The sequence below is a fragment of the Dermacentor albipictus genome, chromosome 1, assembly GCF_038994185.2.
Source record: "Dermacentor albipictus isolate Rhodes 1998 colony chromosome 1, USDA_Dalb.pri_finalv2, whole genome shotgun sequence".
NCBI classification, from domain to species: Eukaryota; Metazoa; Arthropoda; class Arachnida; order Ixodida; family Ixodidae; genus Dermacentor; species Dermacentor albipictus.
The window spans coordinates 483,772,895-483,794,948 of NC_091821.1; the positions used below are offsets into that span (position 1 = coordinate 483,772,895).

The 22,054-nt window shown below is 47.4% G+C and overlaps 2 protein-coding genes across 2 annotated transcripts; one reads left to right on the forward strand and one right to left on the reverse strand.

Moving 5' to 3' along the window:
* Window positions 1–13,794: 13,794 nt before the first annotated feature.
* On the forward strand, window positions 13,795–18,093 carry LOC135901617 (uncharacterized). Its single transcript, XM_065431474.2, has 3 exons — window positions 13,795–15,381; window positions 16,481–16,569; window positions 17,344–18,093. The coding sequence occupies exons 1-3, from the start codon at window positions 14,014–14,016 to the stop codon at window positions 17,840–17,842; spliced, it is 1,956 nt and encodes a 651-aa protein (XP_065287546.1). The 5' UTR covers window positions 13,795–14,013; the 3' UTR covers window positions 17,843–18,093.
* Window positions 18,094–19,891: 1,798 nt separating this feature from the next.
* On the reverse strand, window positions 19,892–21,450 carry LOC135901627 (adult-specific rigid cuticular protein 15.7-like). Its single transcript, XM_065431484.1, has 2 exons — window positions 21,328–21,450; window positions 19,892–20,528 (listed from the first exon to the last, which is right to left on the reverse strand). Exons 1-2 carry the CDS (start codon window positions 21,448–21,450, stop codon window positions 19,950–19,952), a joined length of 702 nt encoding a protein of 233 aa, XP_065287556.1. The 3' UTR covers window positions 19,892–19,949.
* Window positions 21,451–22,054: the final 604 nt, after the last annotated feature.

Sequence of the window (22,054 nt, forward strand, 5' to 3'; positions counted from 1 at the left end):
TCGAACAAACCATTTTCACATTAGAAGATATGTCATCGGCAATTAATACGCATTCAGAACATGCAATAAGTGCCCTGTGTGGGAGATTGAGACCTGTGATGCCAAACACCTGTTTACCTTTTAAATATTGACATAAAGAAAAATTCCAGTCTGTACTTCTGTGTCGGAGGGTAGAATATCAAAGGAGAGGTGCAAAACGGATTCTGCATGTAGTAGTCCCTTATGAATGTGCTACTCAAGTTGTGCCAAGCATAGCTATCTGTGTGCAAAGCATTGGACAAGGTACCATATGTATGTCTGACACATTAAAAATCTTTTGCATTGAACATTCTGAGCTCTAAATGTTATGCATGCTGTTTTCAGCTACAAATAGCGTGCATACGTATTTGATCTGCACCACAAAGAGCTGATGTGACAAAAAAAAAAAAATGTGTATACCTTAGTGTTATGTTGCTTTGCATGGTGTCTCAGTTTACTTAATACAGTTTTGAATTTACAGATTGCTTCACATGTTTATAGCTAAAAACCACAGAAAACTACTTGCATTGTGACTGCGAGGTCACAACACGAGGATTTGTGTGGTATCCTTCCTGTTCATCAGTGTGTCCTTGCACTATAAATGTGAAACGTCACACCTGCAAACCTGAGCATCCACCCTTACATTTCAAACACTTTTTTGAATGCTTGGCAGTTATGCTTACAAGCACATTGTGACAGCAAAGCTACACCACCTTAATTTAAGTGCGATGTAAAGGGTTGTTTGTGCATAGCCAAGCTGTTCTAGCGTGCCTGCAGGGATACAGCATTGTCCAGTGGCGCCGTATAGTTCAGGCGTAACAGTGAACTAGTAAACAAAGCGGCTGATAATACTAAGCTGACCCATATGTAGGAGCATTGCATTATCTAACCCACACGCAAAGTTGCTTTCAGTATACTGAATAACCACAGCTTTGATTTACCAAGTTATATTGCTGCACACACACAGCACTGAAACAAAGTCTGTACAATGGTGAGAAATGCGCCAAGGAATGAAAGATTACTTGTGATGTGCGGATTTGAATAGTAGATGTGAATGCATACCCATTTCACCAGTATGCATGTTTTCTTTTGGAACAATTTTACATTTGGCACAGAGGCTGAGCCTCTACGGCCTCTTGACTGCATATTTCTGTGCTCTCACAGTGCTAAAGGGAGTATCATTCATTTGGCTACCCGAATAGTGAATAGGTAATAGAGCACTACAATCTTTCAGTTTTACACAGAACACCTTGTGCATTATTCACAAAGCTGAACCTAAGGAACTATTCGCTGGTTTGCTATGGAAATAAAAAAATGGCAATGAATGTTTCCTCACTTTTTGTGTGGCCCTGTCTTCTGCCCTACGTGCCTTCATTTCATTGTCATGAGCATGTTAAAACAGCAACTAATTAAAAAAGACAAACACAAAACTACTAACTACATCAACCTTTTCACACCACAAGAGGTCACTGAACTCACTGCTAAGCTACACTTGATAATCTCGGTTTGCTTTCAAATAAATACAGGCACTGGCCAGCTGTTTATGTTACGCTATGCATTTTTCATTTTTCTAAAACATGGCTGTGCATGAGCTAGCTAGGTTGTTACTGCATAAATAAATAAACATGCAGCCCATGCCCAACTAACTCATATAAGCCGAGTAAAGCTTATTTTTTATATGTAGAGCAATCAAAATAGAACACGCACGTATGATGCTGACAGTATCAAACAGTCTCAAGTCGAACATCCTTGTTTGGTGCCATGGGTGAGAGGGAGCATGAGTGTCAAGGTACTACAGAATTTTGTGCGCTTCGGTAATGTTTGTACATTGTTGAAATGTTAAATTAGGTATGTTAAGTAGAGAAGTGGCAACATATTGGCCACCCAGGCGGGCAAGAAAGAATGTAATTGTTCGGTTTCACTCAAAATAAGTTTTCTTATCAGCAATGTAAGTTATATGCCTTCAAATAAATACTCCCCTTGGAAACATCTCATGAGTATACATATATCTGCACAAGGTCACCGCTCTACATACATATTGCTTTAAGCCAGTCATAGTGAATTGTACACTCACTGCTTAACCTTCAATTCCTTGCTGCATGAAGTTAACCACTTATGCACAACCTCCTTGCACACGGTGAGAACTTCATTCATCGTTGGGCACATCATTTAAGGTTATATTTTGTTTAGAAAGTTTACAAGCAGCAAGTATTAAATTCCTAAGGTGCATGTTTCATGCCTCATCTTTGGTGCCTTTATATCTGTAAAAAAGGAAAAGGCATTCCATGCATCCAACTACTTTAAGCACTCTCATAAAATTGGCAGAGTGAAAAAAAAAGCACGAGCAAGCGTATCATGTACTCGGAGCCTCATACGCGCGCTCAGTGGTAAAAAGGTGCCTTGGCGACCTACGCAAATGCATTCCGCGACAGATGTGCGTGTGTTCCGTATTCTTGCAAGCTGTCACTAGCACTACAGAAACCGCGCTGACCGCGCTTCCGGCGACACTATCCGTTTCGCGTGACGCAGAACGCTTCACGTTCGATAATTAGAGAGGTTTTGTTCAACCAGCAGAGGCAGCGCGCACTGCAAGTAATCATCCGAGAATATGTCGCGTGCTGCGACGTGATGCGATTGCAATACATCTGTAAACGGTGGTGCAGATAAGACGACTGCACAATGTTTCGAAGAAGGATGACGGTGCCAATGCAACATATACGGCTGCAGAACAGAATGTGGCAGCCTAGAGTCGCATTTTCACCGGGACGCGGAAACTTGAAATCCCACTGCCACATCTGCAAAAATATGCCAGTGTCGTCTGCTGTCAAAGGTCGTTGCCAACCTTGAACACCTATGCTCCGCCGAACGTTTGCCGGCTGTCAACATGCCGCGTCGCCCAATGGGAGTGCGCGTGTGATCCGCTCGTGCGCATTGAGCATGCATCGAATTTCGCGACAGCTTCCGGCTTTTGGGCTTCCGCAGGCGGGCGGGCTAGGGCGGAACGGACGGGCGGACTGACCATGTACGGGCCCTAAAGCCCGGGATACATGGCGCGTTCTTTCACGGCGAACATGGCGCGGCAAAAGTAGAGGCGGCGGTACGACGCCGGTGGTTCGCTGGCTTCGCTTACATGCAGCGACAAACAGGCGGACGCCGCCGCGTGCTCGCCGCTTATGTCTCAGTGTTGCCAGACTTTACGAATGTGTTTCTGGATAAGAAAAAAATAATAAGTAGGGTTTTTATTGTATTATTTGTTGTTACTGACTAAACAACTCCGAAAAGGTTTCATAGTGGCGCTTACGAACAATTTCTGCACACGTTATTGAGCTGCAAGCATTTTAGCGGGGTGGCTTTGCGCCGTCTGGCTACGTTGAGTGAGCGGTTGCGCCGCGGAGTGCACGCTTTGCGGTTCTCTAACAGTGGCGTTTACATTGTGTAAAAATAAATTGTGGTGATTAATGTTTACTTCAGTTTCAGTTCCTGTTTTAAAGCCTCCTCCAAGAACTAGCGTTTAGTACTGCAGCCGGAGAGGATAGAATTATCGATATTTAGCGTGAAATGGGCCTGTCACCGGCTCTCGTTCTCGGTGCCCTAAGCATTGCGTGCGACATTTGGGCCCACACAGATGCAAACTACCAGGAGACCAGGCATGGTCGGCTTCTAACTGTAATGTGTCGTACCTCTTTTTCCTCGAGGCATTCGAGCAGAAGGGACTTTCTTTCGCTGGTCCTTGTAGTCCTGGCGACCACAATCCCAAACTATGCCACGTATTCGCACTGCTGAAATGAGCTTATAAGTGCATTCTAGTCTCGCTGCTTTCCATGACTTTGCCATGGTTACATACAGTATTGTCCCTAGAGCACTTGGATATTGTGCTGTCTCCGCGCACCTCTCTTGCAATCTGCGACAACTGTATACCGAGCGCGTGCTTTTTCTTCGTACCAACGCTTGGCAGTGTCATGTAGTTATCTGGAACACCCGATTTCTCTGCAAACTATTGTAAAGCCTTTCGGCGTTTCACGACACTAACCCTGGCATCATAAAAGATGTGGACGTGCTCGGCAAGGTGCGCTGCAGTGACCACAGGATGGTAAGAACTCGAATTAGCCTAGAACTGAGGAGGGAACGGAAGAAACTGGTACTTAAGAAGCCGATTAATGAGTTAGCGGTAAGAGGGAAAATAGAGGAATTCCAGATCAAGCTACAGAACAGGTATTCAGCTTTAACTCAGGAAGAGGACCTTAGTGTTGAAGCAATGAACGACAATCTCGTGGGCATCATTAAGGAGTGTGCAATGGAAGTCGGTGGTAACTCCGTTAGGCAGGATACCAGCAAACTATCGCAGGAGACGAAAGATCTGATCAAGAAACGCCAATGTATGAAAGCATCTAACCCTACAGCTAGAATAGAACTGGCAGAACTTTCGAAGTTAATCAACAAGCGTAAGACAGCTGACATAGGGAAGTATAATATGGATAGATTTGAACATGCTCTCTGGAACGGAGGAAGCCTAAAAACAGTGAAGAAGAAACTAGGAATAGGCAAGAATCAGATGTATGCGTTAAGAGACAAAGCCGGCAATATCATTACTAATATGGATGAGATAGTTCAAGTGGCTGAGGAGTTCTATAGAGATTTATACAGTACCAGTGGCACCCACGACGATAATGGAAGAGAAAATAATCTAGAGGAAGCAGAATCTTTCGCTTTCGTCAAATGTGCGCTCCTAGGACGCTCACTGGTGCCGTGCATCGCCGTATGTGTCCCACTAGTTTCGTCTGCCGCTCACCTTAGGGCATACAGCTTGCCATGTTCCCTACTGGATTTCATTAGGCTTCTTGCATAGTAGTTTCAGTTGTCCCTTTGCACGCTATCTTTACAAGCGTCACCTTTTCTATACGTACGCCGACAACAGCACGTGGAAGCTGCAACGGGGAAGTCAGTAATTTATAAAAGTTACTTTATTTAGTGTACGGATATTTGTTTTATTTGCATTCGTACGTTTAATTTCTTTTCTCGTTCTTGTTACCTGCCATTTTTGGAAATAACTCTTGGCAGCGATTGTATTAATAATAGTGGGTTGTTTCTATGCGTCCTCGTACGCGTTGAGCGCTCTGTCTTAATTCTCAGACACGATCAGTGCAAGATATTTTCAGTGTGACAGGAGCGAGTGGTGCCTGAGCACGAATTTAGCACAACGACATAGTCTTTTTCGCAGCCCTAAACATGATATACTGCAACAATGGGGCCGAAACATCAAATGTGTTGACAAAAAATTGGAGGACGCTTAAGCTTCACCTTCAAGATCGGAACGCGATAGCGTTATCGTGCCCCATTCGCACCGCCCACTCAAAACGATCTACGCGAGACAAATGCCGAGATCGGCACGGACAGCCGGGCCGCGACGCCCCATGAAGGCGGACGCGATCATGGGGCGAGCGGCACGCCACGTGTCGGGGCACCGCCGTACATTGCGAGGAGGGGGTCTTCTGTGTTTGCCGCAAGATGGCTCTGTGTTTGCCGCAAGATGGTGCGCAGAGCGCAGAAGAAATGGAGCGGAAACGTACTTCGCTACTCGTGTAACTGCGACTTCTGTAATTTACATGGTCATAATTACTGATATACACCGCAGTATAACTTTCTACGGCACGTTTCTAAGACAACACCGCATTCACTAGAGGCGCTTTTGTCCAGATTTTAGCTATCGAATTCGTGGCTGAGTAGATTCTGCTTCTGGACGCCGTGCAGTACAGATGCAGAATGGAGGGCTCCTCAAGACAAGAACTGCGAAAGCGGCCGACGTTGGCCGTGGTACCCCGTGTTCTGCGTTGCCCAAAGATTACCGTGTCATCTTGCCTCCGTTACCAACGGGTCAGGGACAAAGACGCGCAGTAGTATTGCACTGCGACGTCACTGGACGACCTTATAAAATCGACGACTTCCGGAAGCCCTTGAAGGATGCTGCAGTAATTCAGCAAGCAGGTGGAATTGGTGCATGCTAAATATCGCACGTGTGGCTGCTGAAAATGAAGAAAGGTGAGGCAAAGCAGAAGCTGCTAGACGCCGGACTGCTACTGGTTAAGGACCGGCCATGCCTGGTCATTGATCCAGCGCGGCAAGAACTCAGTATTAAGCTACATTGGGTCGCGTTCGACGTCACCTATGAGACCATTCGACGAGCCTTCCGAGAGTATGGCGAGATAAAGGAAGTCATCAGTGATCGGTGGAAGGCCGAGGACTTTGAGGGTGCCGAGTCAACGACTCATGTAGTGCGTCTTTTGCTGCGCGATGGTGTCACACCAGACCGCATCCCACATCATATGCGTCTTGGTAGCGGCACTGCGCTAGTGGTTGTGCCTGGACGTGCCCCGTTATGCCTTCGTTGTCACAATACTGGACACATCCGACGTGAATGCCGAGTGCCCAGGTGCGCTGCTTGCCGAGCGTTCGGGCACGAACAGGCTAATTGTACTCGCTCGTAGGCTAGAGTTGCAATCGTAGGTGGTGAAGCAGACCGGAGCGAGATGCTCATGGACGAAGAGGAAGCGGAGAGCGTGGCTGGGATGGTGGCGTCTATCAGCGACGCGGCTGCAGTGGCGGCGTCCACCAGCTCTGCAGGTTCGCAAGAGAACAAGGCAGACGCTCTGGCAGGAGACGCCACTGTGGAAGACGCTTCGACAGGAAAGTACGAAGAAAGTTCGGCAGAGCGCCCTTCTGAAACCCACTTTTTAGGAAAGCAGCTGCCACTAAGTACGTCCGGGAGTAGTGAGAAAATAGCTGAACTCAAGACCGCAATAAGCGAGGCCGTTGCGACGCTCGAAGACAGTGATTTTACGGACGAGGCTGCAATGGACGCCGACGCAACACCTACGAAGCGCCGACTCAACAAAGCAAGCACAGCTTCTCAAGACACCCGGCTACAAGCAACGGAGAGGCGTGGGACCGAGCCTGGAACCAAAAAGCCTCGTGTGGCCACCAGCCATCAGCGGTTGGCGTCGCCTACACGCAGCGGCGGCAAGTCGACGCCCTGAGCGTCGACTGGACTGCGGGCTGCTACAAGGCAAGGTCTGTGAGGGGAGCGCCGTAGGCTCGGTCTAGTGTCACTCGCCAATATGGAGTCCTTAGAGAGGTCGATAAATATTGCAACACTTAACGTCCGAGAGTGCCAAGAGGCGGCAAAACCAACTTTACCGCCTCGTGACGGAGCACGATTTTGATATTGTAGCCATTCAGGAGACCAAAGTAGAGAGAGAGGATCAGATAGAGCGTATGGTGCGTCATTTCGCGAGACGCTATAACGTGTGTGTTGCCCATGCGGTGGGGAGGTCTCCGGGTGCATTTTGTTAATTCGGCAGAGTTTTGGTGCTGTAGTGCAGTCGGTGACTACCTGTGAGTCAGGCCATTTCGTTGTATCTGACTTTTCCATGTTAACAGAAAATTGGCGAGTAATTTGTCTTTATGCACCAACTCAGGCTCTAGAGCGAAAGCTCTTTTTTTGAAGAAATTGAGACGTACTCGAAATGCGAGCGTAGACTAATCCTGGCGGGATATTTCAATTGTGTCTGTGCGGAACGTGACAAAACCAGTGGGAAACACAATGATGCAAGTGCTGCTGTTTTGAAAGACTTGATTGCAGAATATCATCTAGAAGACGTGGGTGAACGTCTTTGCGGCGGAAAAGTCGTCACCTTTACCCACGTTCAGGGTGCGAGCCATGCTAGACTTGACAGAGTGTACGTGTCGGCTGAACTAATTCAGTCGTGTCGAGATTATCGAGTCACACCTGTTGCATTTAGTGATCATTGTTTGGTTTCTTTCCGTGTTGGAAAGGAAAAAAACAAATAACAAAGAAATTTCCTGGGATCTCTGGAAATTTAATGCAAACTTGCTGAAAGACGACGAGTTTCGTGAGTAGTTTCTCAAGGCTATAGATAAAACAACTCAAAACTTAGACAGTTGGGGACATAAATGGGAAGTTGGTAAGCAAATAATTAAATTGAAAGCACTTGAAAGGGCCAGTGTTTTAAGTCATGCGAAAAAAGAACTCGAGTCCTGTCTTAGATGGAATCTGAAACAATTATTGGAAGCGGAAAGTATACAACCCGGTTATTTCTTAGAAGACATAAAAAACATAAAGCAAAAACTTGCGCTGATAGACCAAGAGCGATACAATGGAGCATTGATTCCAGCCAGAGCTGAAAAATGGTGCACAGGACAAATGCCAAAAAAACGCGCCTTGGGAGACGAAAAGAAATATGCTTCCCAAAATGCAATAACAGAAATAGAACATAATGGGTCACTGTCTACCAACAAAGAAACAGTAGCAAGTTCTTTTTTGGAATATTACAAAGTATTGTTTTCTCGTAGCCAAATTGACACTGATAGATTTAAAAAACACTTCATGTCATTGATGCCAACATTAGATGATGAAACTAAAGAAATATTAGAAGTGCCCATAACAGTGAAGGAAGTTAAGAATGCGATTGACCATTTAAATAATGGCAAATCACCGGGACCGGATGGCTTAAGCGCTGCATTGTACAAGGCGTTTAAGGGTGTTATCGCGCCCGTTTTGACTGAAGTATACAAGGAGGCTTACGCGAACAAACATCTACCGCCGTCCTTTTTATCAGCACACACGGTCCTAATACCAAAAACTGAAGACCTAATCAAATTATGTAAAGTAACATCGTATCGGCCGGTTAGCCTGACAAATATAGACTATAAAATATTAATGAAGGTATTGTCTTATAGGTTGCAGACAGTAATGAAAGACTTAGTCGGTCCACATCCAACGTACGGAATAAAAGGAAGGACAATTATGACAAATACACACATAGCACGGTCCATCCTTGAATGCTGTGACAATGCAACTCAGTGTCGCTATGCTGCAAGTTGACCTTGAGAAGGCATTCGACCGCGTGCCGCACGATCTGTTTCTATCTAAACATGAATATGTGAATGTAGGTAATGTGATCAGCGAAGGTGTGCGGATGGCTTACGCCGGATGTACGACGAGATTGATAATAAACAAAACAGTAGGTGAATACATACCAGTACAGCGCTCGGTCAGACAAGGGTGCCCATTATCACCGCTTCTTTTTTGCATATATATTGAGCCCTTTTGTCTAAGCGTGATTAGGAACAACGAGATACGAGGATTTCAATTACATCAAGCCGTGGTAAGCCTTCTTACTTACGCTGATGACATTGAAGTTTTCTGTGTTGATCGTAAAAGTATAATGCATACTGTCAATGCTGTTAAAAGTTTCTGTCAAGCTAGTGGTAGTGCAGTAAACTGGGACAATTGCGTTGGGTTCTGGCATGGAGAATGGGATGTCGCACCAAGGATGTTTTTGAACATTAAATGGCAAGAAACACCGACAAAATACTTAGGAGTACCTCTGCAGTACTACTCTGACAACGAGCCTTATTGGAAAAAACAACCCGCCGTGGTTGCTCAGTGGCTATGGTGTTAGGCTGCTGAGCACGAGGTCGCGGGATCGAATCCCGGCCACGGCGGCCGCATTTCGATGGGGGCGAAATGCGAAAAACACCCGTGTACTTAGATTTAGGTGCACGTTAAAGAACCCCAGGTGGTCGAAATTTTCGGAGTCCCCCACTACGGCCTGCGCCATAATCAGAAAGTGGTTTTGGCACGTAAAACCCCATAATCGAATCTAATCTATTGGAAAAAACAAATGGAGGAGTTACGTGAAAATGCACAAAAGGGGAAAGGATGGGATAAGTCGATTTTCGCACGGGCCACGACGTGCAACCTATTTCTTGTAAGCAACCTATGGTATGTAATGCAAGTTTTGCATTGCAGCAGGTTAAATGTACAAAAAATGCACGGAGTGTTCGCGGTCTTTATCTGGAGCTCTCTATGGGAAAAAACAAGCCGAAAAAATCTGTTTAAAAGAGGGAGTGACGGTGGTCTTGGTTTAGTGCATCTGTACATGAGACAGCTCGTCAGTCCATTTGTTTTTCTCAGAGATGTAGATGATAGCTTTCTCAGAACTATGATTCAACTGAGGCTGGGTAAAGTGCTACCAGAGTTTGTTGTGTCTTCGGTGTGTCAGCAAGGACCAGTAAGGGGATATCTAAAAGAAGTGGTGTCATCTTTCCGCTTCTTAACGGTGTGTTTTTCTTTGCAATATTTGACTGATGTGTCACGTAAAAAACTGCACAAGGACCTTGTGGATGTGTTATTTCCTGTGCCATTGTACAGTGAATTATACTGTGCAGGCAAAGGAAATGATGTTTTGAACGCGTTAAAAAAAATGTTAGTTGCGCCAGGGCTTAAAACCTTTTTTTTAAGCGGCACACAGGAATCTTACCTGTTAAAACATGGTTAGAAGAAAAGGGTTTATTTGTTCCGTAGAGTAGTCATTGTTTGTTATGCAAAAAACCAGAGACGATTGAGCGTGTGTTTTTAGATTGCTGGGGTGGAGTGTTCTTCTGGGACATCTTACAGAGAACCTTGAAAAAAGAGTTGCCATTAAGTCCGCATGGAATCCGTTATCTCACGGTCGAAAACGACGATGGTGTGCCTTTCGATCTGGTTATGCTCCTGGGCCTGCCCAGTATATGGCGAACTCGGACTCCTGTACACAATGCGGATATTGACACTAGACCAGTTCGCGAATATTTTTGCGAATCGGTGTCCCATTTTGTTGAAGTGCAGAAGGTGCAGTCGTATGTACCAGAGTGGGCTCCAAGGTTAGAAATATTGTTGCAGATGCCGAAATACTGATGGCTTGTAGTCTGCAAAGAGCTGACGGTTCTCGGTATTATTATCTTGTTAATCTGTTCTGATCTCGTAAACTCTGTGAAAAGCGAGGCAATAAAGAAAAAAAATTCGTGGCTGAGTGGTAGCGTCTCCGTGTCACACTCCGGACACCCTGGTTCAATTCCCCCCCAGCCGATCTTGCAAATTCTTTTTTATTATGAGTTACTTTCTGGGATTTTTCGCTCGCCGCCGACGCCAACGACCTCAGCTTTTTTGCGACACGAGTTCCTTAACGCTGTCGCGTTAAGGAGCTCGTGATGGGACTGCATCTGTTCTTGACAGCGGTATGGGTATAATCTGGGCACCATCATGGGCCGACCGGGCAGCGTCATCCGCAGTGTCATTTCCCGAAATTGCGCAGTGACCCATTATCCACTGGTAGGTGATGTTGATTGCATAATGGTAGAGAAAGCTCTAGGACACTGGTCCAGACGGGTTTCGGCACTCAAGGCCTTAAGGGCTTTGCTCAAGTTCTTGAGGACATGTGAATTGTGCGACCGCCTTTGACTATTGTTGCGCCTAACATCTCGTTACTGTGTGCATTTTCCTTGTTTTTTTTTTCTCTCTTCCTTCTCCTTTTATTCCCTTTAACCCTTTCCCCAGCACAGGGTAGCCAGCCGGTATTTACACTGGCTAACCTCCCTGTCTTTCCTTCCCTTTTGTCTCTCTCTCTCTCTCGTGATGGAGCTCGTTAAGGAGCTCGTGATGATGCCACTGTAATCTGCGAGCGTACTTTGAAGTGTGCTATAGCCAGTCGAAATGCCATGCGATGTGCCTCAGTCCACAAACGATGCGGCGCCATTAACAATCTTCCCCGATGTTCCAGAGTATGAATAGAAGCCTGTTACTCGGAAAAGAAAAGAGCGCAACCTGTGTGATCAAGCACCACCAAGAGTTGCGAGAAGACGAAATATTAGTTCATATTAACCAATGATAGCTCAGAGCACCCAGGCGACGATTATAGTGGTTCGCCGGCGTCACCAGTAAATTCAAAGAGTTTAACACCCCGTCATTCCCGACGAAAGATAACTTCTGAAAACGAGGAAATGTTATTGAGGACATCGGCAACATTTTTTTTAAGACTTCCATGATGTACTTATTGGAGTCCGCCGGATTTACTGCAATTTGACGTTGTTAATCTGGGCTAAGCTTACCTTTGCAGTCACCTATTTTCCTGCATTTAACATTTACGCAGAATAAAGGTTTGAAGCAGAATATTTCATGGTAATTGCAGTTTTTGAAAGGGTTGGTAAGAGAAGTGTACCGCATTTATAATTACCTGTTTCGTGAGCACGTCACTTATGCTTGTAGACGAAACATAAGTATACACAAATTTGTACTCTTCATTTAATGGTCTCAAACATTCAACATTCGGCTGTAACGATCGATGGTGTCACTTTCACGTTCAGAGGTACCAAAAATGCGCGGCCAAACAAGCGCAAACGCCCAAATTCTGTCGATCCAGCGCGGCCGCGCGACGGACGCCCCCACGGAGGCACCAGCTAAAAAGGGAAAACACACAAAAACATTCGGCTGCCGCCGGAAGTCGGTGAGAGATCGATCCTCGCGACGCCTGGTGAGCACGAGAGGCACTCCCGCCACTTCTGTGCGCCCATACTGAATTAATGTAAATTAATATGTGCGCCCATACTGGGCAGCATCTACATAGGTAGTTAATTGCAAGCTTTTGTGCGTAAAGTTATTATAGTGCGTAAAGCTCGTGCCTTGCGTCTAGCCGTATTATATTGGGGGTGTACATTCCGTGGGAAAGGGCTAACCTGAAAGGTAGCCCTAATGGTGTGAGAGAGCATCATATCATTCGCGTCGATGGTCAAGGGGGTCATACCTGCGGACATTACTCTCCTAAGCAAAACTACACCCTTTGGGTTGTATCTTGCCACACAACAATAATTTTCATCTGACTTGTCCGCATTTCCTTTCTTTAACGCTGCGAACCCGGTACTGCCAAGTCATGAACGACGTGCGCGTTGTCAGCATGGCAGAGCATTTTCGACAGGAAAGTAGCGAGCGCAGCGTTTTAAAGAAAGGAGACGCAAGCAAGGCAGATGACGATTATTGTTGTAAGCAAATATACACCCCAAAGGGTGTACAGCTGTTTAAGAGCGTAATGTGCGTCTGCCTGCCTTCAGAGACGAGAGGCCGACGGTTTGTGCCGTTCTTTGTGCTTCGATTACCTCCGTGAGGGTATGGTGAACCTCTAATTGTAGGAGCTGTTCCGTGCTGTGCAAGTGAGAATTCCCAGTATACATGTGATGCTTTTTCTCATCAGCGCATCAATTTTGCCCTCCTCCGAGCGGGACCAGTTAAGTGCCGATGCTACGCAATTTAGGTGGCACATGAGGAACGCATGGTAAACCTTAAGGAGATTGCTGTCACTGAGACTGCCTCTGCGGTTCGAGGTACTTGTAACTAATCGGGGCATGTTCTCCGTCTGTGTCTTGACGCGGAAATCAGCTTGATTGTTGCTTCCCTTTGTATTTAACACCAGACCTAGAATCCTGACGGCTTTGACTCTGGGTGCCATCTGACCGGATTCCGCATATAGGTTAAAGGGAATCTCGTCGAGAGGGCTAGAATGTTTCTTGCCCCTGCGCGATCTGGTCTATAAAACAGTAGTTCTGACTTTGACGGTGACAGACAGAGCCCCGTCACTTTTAAGTACTCTTCGGTAACATCTAAGATCTCCTGAAGGGCACGCTCCACGGCCCCGTCGGACCGCCCCCTCCCCCCCCCCCTTACCCCGCACAAAACGGTGATGCCGTCCGCATAGAGCACATGATTCGGGCCCTCGACCCAAGCCAGCCTTTCCGAGAGGCCCTTCATCGCTATGCTGAAAAGGAGCGGTGAGACTACATCGCCCTACGGAGTGCACTTAGCTCCTAACTTGAACTCGTCGGATCTTAGTTCACCGATTTTAATAGTGGCTTTACGGTCCCTTAAGAAAAAGCTGATGTAAGTGTATCAGGTAGATAAGCCCAAATGATACGTGCCTGCGTGTAGCATCTTCGGCGCATGCTCGCCACTTGTGTGCCCTTTCCTGTACTAGGTATAAAACGAGCACGAATAAATGCTGGGGTGTCTTCGTTTGCTGAGAACTGGTCCATGCTGTTACTCTGTCGACACTACAAACGATACATGGTGTCAGAAGTCACGCCCATAGTGCTCGGGCACGGTAAAGCAGCATGGAACTTGTGAAGCCACCAGAGCCGCTACATTTCACCGGTGAAATCAGTAAGCAATGGAAGCTTTTCAAACAAAAGTTTGAACTTTTCTTGCTTGCCTCCGTGCCCGACAAGAAGCCTCGACCGGATGCCTCAAAGATTGCTTTACTGCTAACCGTGGCAGGTGACGACGCACTGGAAATTTACAACAACTTCACCTTCGGGGACGATGAGAGCCGGGAAAGTTACGCAACTGTCATAGCCAAGTTCGACACCTACTGCGCTGAACAGCTGAATGAAGTGCACGAGCGCTACCTCTTTAGGCAACGCGTCGAAGCTCAAGGTGAGCCGGTTGAACAGTTTGTCAGAGAGCTCAGGAAGATGTCTCGTTCATGCAACTTTGGCACCATGGCAGAGTCGTTCATACGTGACCAAATAGTTTTTGGTACAAATGATGACAAAGTAAGGCAAAAGTTGCTGCAGGATAAGACGTTGACCTTGGCTAAAGCGGAAGAAGTCTGCAAGGCTGCGGAAATGACTGCCGCGCAAAACGAAATCTGGTCTCGAGAACAAAGACAGATTGACGCTGTCAAACTACGGGAGCGTACGAAGCAGCAGCAGTGCGATGAACGACCTGCTATGTTCAAGTGCCGCAGGTGTGGACGTACGCACGGTCCGAGAAGCTGCCCTGCATTTGGCAAAGTGTGCAGAAAATGCCAAGGGCAGAATCATTTTGCTGTCCGTTGCAAGGTGAATAGACAAGTTAGGGAAGTGAGGAGCACCGAAAATAGCGAAGAAGAATTTGACATCCTTGATGTATCTGTCAACAGCGTTGGAAGATCGTGTGACCGTGACTGGGTGGTCAGAGCGCAAGTTGCGGACACGACAATAGACTTCAAAGTTGACACAGGATCGCAAGCTAACCTCGTGCCATTCTCTGCCTACAAAAAACTGCAGCCGAGGGTACCCTTGGCTAGAAGCAACTGTGTCCTACGATCTTACAACGGAGGAGTCATCAAGCATCTCGGAGTCATGACTACCACGGTGGCCGTCGGAAGCAAGACGGCAAAGATTAATTTCTTCATCGTGAAGAAGAACCGTCATGCCATACTTGGACTGCGAGCCAGCGAACTGCTTGGACTGTTCTCGCGCACCGTAAACGACATCGGAACAAGCAACAGCGAGGCAGTTGTCCAAGAGTTTCAACAACTTTTTTCTGGGACTGGATGTATCAAGCGACCATACCGCATGGTTCTTAAAAAAGATGCGGTGCCAGTCGTCCAGACAGCCCGCCGTGTGCCCCTTTCCTTGAAAGAGCCTCTGCGCGAAGAACTTGACCGCATGGTCAAAGCCGGCATTATAGCCAAGCAAGACCAGCCGACGGACTGGGTGAGTCCTCTAGTTATCGTCAGAAAAAAGGACGGAAAACTACGGTTATGCATGGACCCGAGGAAAATTAATGACAACCTCAAGCGCGAGCACTATGAGATGCCGCGTCGAGAAGATATTGAATCGGAACTAGCTGGAGCACGTTTTTTTTCGCGCCTTGACGCCAACTCGGGGTTTCACCAGATACCGCTGCATGATGAAACGTCAACAATTTGTACGTTCGCGACTCCCTTCGGTCGTTACCGCTTTCTGAGGCTGCCCTTCGGTATAGCGTCCGCCCCAGAAGTGTTTCAAAAGGCTCTTAGCGAAATATTCGAAACACTGCCAGGAGTGCGAGTGTACGTTGATGACGTCATCGTGTGGGGTGCGACAAGAAAAGAGCACGATCAGAGGTTACGAGCGGTACTAGAAGCAGCACAGAAAGCGGGTCTAACGTTTAATGCAGACAAGTGCAGCATTGGCGTGCGCAAGATTTTTTTTCTTGGCGACGTTATTGCGGCAGACGGCATACGCCCAAATCCTACCCTGGTCAGTTCTTTGTTAAGTATGCCACCGCCGACTGACAAGCAAGCAGTGCAGCGCATGCTCGGTGTCGTAAACTATTTGTCGAAGTTCCTGCCATCGATTACCGAACGAACGAAACTGCTTCGCGACTTGATAAAGAAAGACCGTATCTTTGAGTGGACGGAAAACCACGCGAAAGAATGGAAAATGATTTGTGACAGTCTGAGCAAAGATCCTGTACTGGCGATTTTCGATCCTAAACGGATTACGAAGATAACATCAGATGCTTCACAAAATGGAATAGGCTCGGCTCTCTGGCAGCTTCATGAGGGTTCTTGGAAGCCCATCGCTTACGCCTCACGCGTCTTAACCGAAGCGCAACGTAGATATTCCCAGATAGAAAAAGAGGCTATGGCTGTTGTCTTCGGGTGCGAAAAGTTTCACCATTTTGCGTACGGACGTAACGTTGTCCTCGAAACAGACCATCGACCCTTAATAGCTATCTCGGAGAAGCCGATTGGAGAAATGCCGCCCAGACTGCAGCGATTTTTTCTTCGCTTGCTTAGATACCACTACAAACTCCAATTTGTTCCAGGTAAACGCTTGGTGGTCGCTGACATGCTGTCTCGAGCGTCCGTCGAAAGCCCAGAAGCAAACATCGACGATGACGTGGAAGTTCACGCGGTAAGCGTTTTGTCATCACTTGTCAGCGAGGAAACTTTGAAGCGCTTGGCAGAAGAAACTAGCAAGGACGCCTACTTGAGTCAAGTCATTCATTGCTTGGAAAGCAGTCGTCCAGTCCCTGGGACACTAAAATCCTTCGGAAGTGAATTGGTTGTCTTGAGTGGTGTGTTGCTTAAGGGATGCAAGGTGGTGATAGTTAAGCATGCGCCCTGAGCTACTTCGAAGAATTCACGAAGGCCACTTGGGAATAAATAAATGCAAATCACGAGCACGTAAGCTGCTGTTTTGGCCTGGTCTCAATGCTGACATTGAAGCACACATCAAGAAGTGTGCAGTCTGCCAGAAGTATGCATATCGGCAGCAAAGTGAACCGCTCATAGACCGCCCAGTGCCTGAACATGCATGGTACCGAGTAGGTGTTGATATTTTTCAGTGGGCCGGAAAATCGTACCTGTGTGTTTTTGACGCATTATCCAACTTCCCGGAGGTGGAACTTCTAATTGATACAACGACGGCCACAGTTGTGCAAAAGCTCAGCGCAGTGTTTGCACGGTATGGAATACCTATTGAAGTGTGCACAGACAATGGTCCGCAGTTTGCGACTCATGAGTTTTCACTGTTTGCCAAGAAGTACGATTTTAAACACATTACGTCCAGCCCGCGGTTTCCTCGCTCGAATGGCCTCGCAGAAAAAGGCGTTCAAATAGTAAAGCGAATTTTAAAGAAGACGTCTTAGATGAACGATGACTTGTGGCTTGGATTACTCGCTTACAGGAGCAGTCCGCTAGAAGACGGTCAGTCACCTGGAGAGTTGCTTCAGGGCAGACGACTTCGCACAACTCTCCCAGACTTCAACGAAGCCCACAGACAGTCGGTAAAGAAACATGAACAGTACCGAACCCCAAGACGCAGTCTGGCACCGCTACAAAAAGGCCAGGTCGTCAGAGTACGAGGAGGCTCGTGGTCGCCGAAAGCAAAGATTCTTAATGCAACTGCCCAACCAAGGTCGTACCAGGTCGCCACCGAAGACGGCGTCGTCTTGCGACGCAACCGACAACATCTCATGGCTACGGCTGAGCCTTTCAGCATTGCGCCTAGTGATGACGACATACCAGACGACAGCCACGAGAACGGGTCCCCGTGCCAGGTCCAACCAAACAACGAAAGTGCTCCCGCCATTACGCCACCGACACGAGAACCAAGAAGATCCCAGCGCGAAAGAAGACAACCACAGCGGTTGCGATATGACGACAATTTCGTGCAAGTTCCGTGAGCTCTAAACCTTCTGAACTGCGTACGCAAACTTTAATCGGTGATGGTGCTGTGTATTCTTCCGAGCTCATTTGTTCGTTAAAACGTTAAAATTGTTTAGTTTCCTTCCAAGAAAGGAAGATGTATCAGGTAGATAAGCCCAAATGATACGTGCCTGCGTGTAGCATCTTCGGCGCATGCTCGCCACTTGTGTGCCCTTTCCTGTACTAGGTATAAAACGAGCACGAATAAATGCTGGGGTGTCTTCGTTTGCTGAGAACTGGTCCATGCTGTTACTCTGTCGACACTACAAACGATACAGTAAGCTTGAAAGCGTTTCCCTCTGTTTATGTGCGAGATCGATTTCAGAAAGAATCTGTGTATGATGGAATCAAGGGCTTTGTCGGGATATAACGCCAAAATACCCCTGACATCCCTGGTGTTCACATCGATGATCTGCCTTTTGATGAGAAGCATGACGTTCTGCGCGGAAAGAGAGGGCATGAAGCCTACCATGTCATACGGGCACAATTCTTGTTCCTCGATTTATCTCGTTATTCTTTCATGGAAGAGCTGCTCAGCCACCTTGCCCACGCAGGACATGAATGAGATTGTGTCTGAGGTTCTAGGGTGTGAGTGGTTTACCTCATTTCGGGTTAAGGACTACAGAGGCAGTTTTCTAGTCCTGCGGGACCCAGCCAGTTTCCCACGTACGGTTGACCGGCTCCGTAAGCTTCTCGATTGATTTCTCATCGAGGTTACGCAGGAGTCTGTTGAAGGTGCCATCCGGTCCAGGCGCCGAGCGCCCCTTTAGCTCGTGTAGCACCTTTCTGACATCGTCTTTAGTGACTGGGGCGTCGAGCTGCTCTATGGCTTCACCTGTATACTCTGGGTAGTCCTCGTGCCCCGAGGGGCCTGCAGGGGAATACCTGTCTGCTAGGCTCTGAAGTATGTCTACGTCTGTTAGCCCCTCTCATTTAAGATGGTGGATTATTCGAACAATAGCCAGGCACTTATTGTTTTCGAATTGTGAGTCATCTAACAGCTACTTCAGGAGGTTCCATTTGCCTCCCGTGCGCGTCTGTCCGTCGACTGCCGAACAAACCTCGTTCCGTTATTGCTTGCTCAATTCTTGGCAGTACGCTTCGCTTTCACGATTTGACATCGCTACTTCCTTACGCAGCCTTCGACTGCGCCTCTGCGTTTCCCATCTGGCGAGTAAGGAGTTTTTCGCCTCTACCAGGTGCGCCACGTGCGCATCCGTCCTGTTGACTTTTAAGCCTGCTCGAGTGTTCTAGTAACAGCCTTGGCGTCCTCCCTGACTCTCTTTAAGGGGTATTTGAAGCACTCGTACTCCTCCGAGTCTTCCCCCCCGCCGTTTACGGAAGGCGTCCCAGTCTACTACGCTGAACGGCTTAAGGGGAGCTGCGCTAACTTGCAGTGAAATTTCCACAACAAAGTGGTCACTTCCCAGATTTTCTTGCTTACTGTGCTAACTAACACAGGTGGTCTTCTTAACGAACGCCAGATCCGCTGTGGTCTCCAGCGACACTGAATTACCTATGCGCGTGGGAAACGGTGGGTCCGTAACTAGTTCTAGTGAGCAGTTTGCAACCGCTTGAAGTAGGTTTATTCCTTTAGGGAAATACATTGGCTAAATTAAGCATTTAATGAATATATTTCGTTTTTGGGTTTAGGCGCTACTACATCTCTGGGAAAATGTAACCCAGGAAAAAGAAGTTGGTTTTGTATTTATAAAAAATAAAACGTTATTAGATAAGCAGGCTTTAAATGATTACCTGGAAAAGAATGAGCAGTAATATAGGTGAGGCCGACGCGCACATTGAGAGCCGGCAGCAGTCAACCGCGTGTAGATCAGATAAAAAGAAGTTAACAAATCAGGGGTAATATACGCTAGAAAACGACAGCGTTTGTCAGTTTCCCATAGCGCCTTAACGTGACTTGGAGGAGCTCTCAGGCCCTTCCTTCTTTACTATTTGTGTGTCACAACAGCACGCCTCTCCAGTTTCACACACATTTTATTTATTTGCCGTGAGTGGCCATCTTACATTGAGGTGATAATATATAACGAGGAGGGCCGTTATTCTCAGCTATAGTAGAAATAGGTATTAACGGCGGCGGTAACCATGGTGACCGGCGGCCCGTCCGCCGTAGTTAGCTGGACCATATCGACCAGCACCATAGCCAGCACCATAGCCAGCACCATAGCCGTTGGGGCGTCCATATCCAGCGTAGCCCGAGCCTCGGAGCCCCTGTCCATACGGAGCGTATCCGGAACGTCCGTATCCACCATACCCGTAGGCACCACCACCACCAGCAGCAGCAGCATTCTGGCCGTATCCGTATGCACCGTATCCGCCGTAACCGTTCGTGTAGCCAGGCACTGCCGCCCTAGCACCGTATCCTGCAGTAGCTGCAGTTCCGGAGGGAACCGGCGGGACAATCGGCGCGGCGTTGAACACGACATCGGCGCTGGCTCCGGGTGCTGTGCCCGGCTCGTTGGTGTCTACTGTGGCACGGAATCCGTTGGCGTCGGCGACGTAGTTGACACGCCGGTACAGGCCGTACACGTCCATGTATCCGTACGAACCGGTCTTCACGTTGTTGGCGTCGCCCTGCTCACTGCGGTACTGCCGGTTGCCGAACTCATCCACCGTGTCGTATCCTGAATTGTATGGCTGGGGTGGCTAGAAGGAATGGCGCCATCAGGATTTAGAATCGATGGAAACGTCTGAATGGGCGTAACATAACCGCCAACTTCGACGACCTCATGCACGCTACGTTAAACGCCTCGCCGAAGTGCAATATGGAAGTTCAATATCATTGGTTAAACGCAGAAACGCTTCCGATTGGTGCCAAGTGTTGGTTATTAGACAATGTCTGGCTTGTCATTTCGGCTGCTTGCTATTACGAATAAACCGCAGTTATTGCTGGCAGCACTTCCGACATAGAAGTGACTTACCTAAATCGTATTTTGCGCTTGCAAATTCGTCGATTGGGTGCACACATGCTCGAAGAATAGTTATCTAGCAACTACTTCAAATGTCAGTACAATGGTGCCCTAGTGGCTCTTCTAACAACGAAATATATTTCAGCTTACATTTGGTAACGAGGGCTGAAAGTGATGGCTATCGGGGCAAATACCTATAGCGCTACCATCGGAAGATAGAAGCAACTTTTCAGCCACGGACACCAGTCTTCGGAAACGCTATCTCGGTGGCCAATAACTATACTACAGTTGAACAGCATTCTGTTTATGAAACGCGGGGTAAAATTTCAAGGTCCTCCAGAGCTCTAACTATCTGTTCTCCTTAATGCAATAATGGAAATCAAAGAAAGAAATCAGTGCTTCGTTTAATGAGATCGTTCAAAAACGTTGAAAGGTGCGCAGTGCTGTTCTGCGCGCGAGACATGGGTCTGGTGGCCATATGCGAGATACATTCTGATTCGCGGAAGCGGTAGTAGCGGAAGGATGGCATTACTTACTGCGGCGTAGTCAGAATATCCTCTGTAAGGACTCCCTGCAGCAGGGCCAAAGTCGCCTCCGTATCCGGGACCTTGGTATCCCGCCCCCGTTTGGTGGTTACGCAGCGCGTTGGTTCGCCACATAATGCAAGCCAGGAAGAGCTGCAACTGGAGTGGGAAGCAATGTCGTTCTCCTAGGGAAGTACCATCTCTTATCCCCCGCCAGAATAAGTGCGAGGCTGGGGAAAACTGTCATTTCATCGATTTTTGAGGCATTCACTCCGGTGCTGACAGAGCGAAAACAGCCCTCGTTTTTCAGAAAGTCTGTCAGAGTTTTGTGGACGTAAATACGAACGTCTAACGGTTGTGTGCTATGCAACAATTCTTTTCTATCACCATTCCAGTTGGGCCTCTGCAATCCGCTGACAGAGTTCAAATTTTCTTGCGACAAAGTGTATGTCGAGCGTTCGCTCCAACTTGAACAGCAAGAATTTCTAGCGCGTTTCCTTGTATATGATGCCTTGAGTTGCTAACAACCAAAATGACAAGATAAACTTGAGCAAGTGCGCACTGTTTTAAAAGGGAAAAATAGAAAATTTCCAGAGTAACGGGAGAGTCAATAAACGATTTCGTGAGACTTATCTCGACGAGTTACTGTTTGCCGCTGTGGACCGCATAATTTTCACGCCCTGAACAAGAGAGTTGATCGGGAACAGAATATTTAGAATATGTACGTTTTTGATGAAGC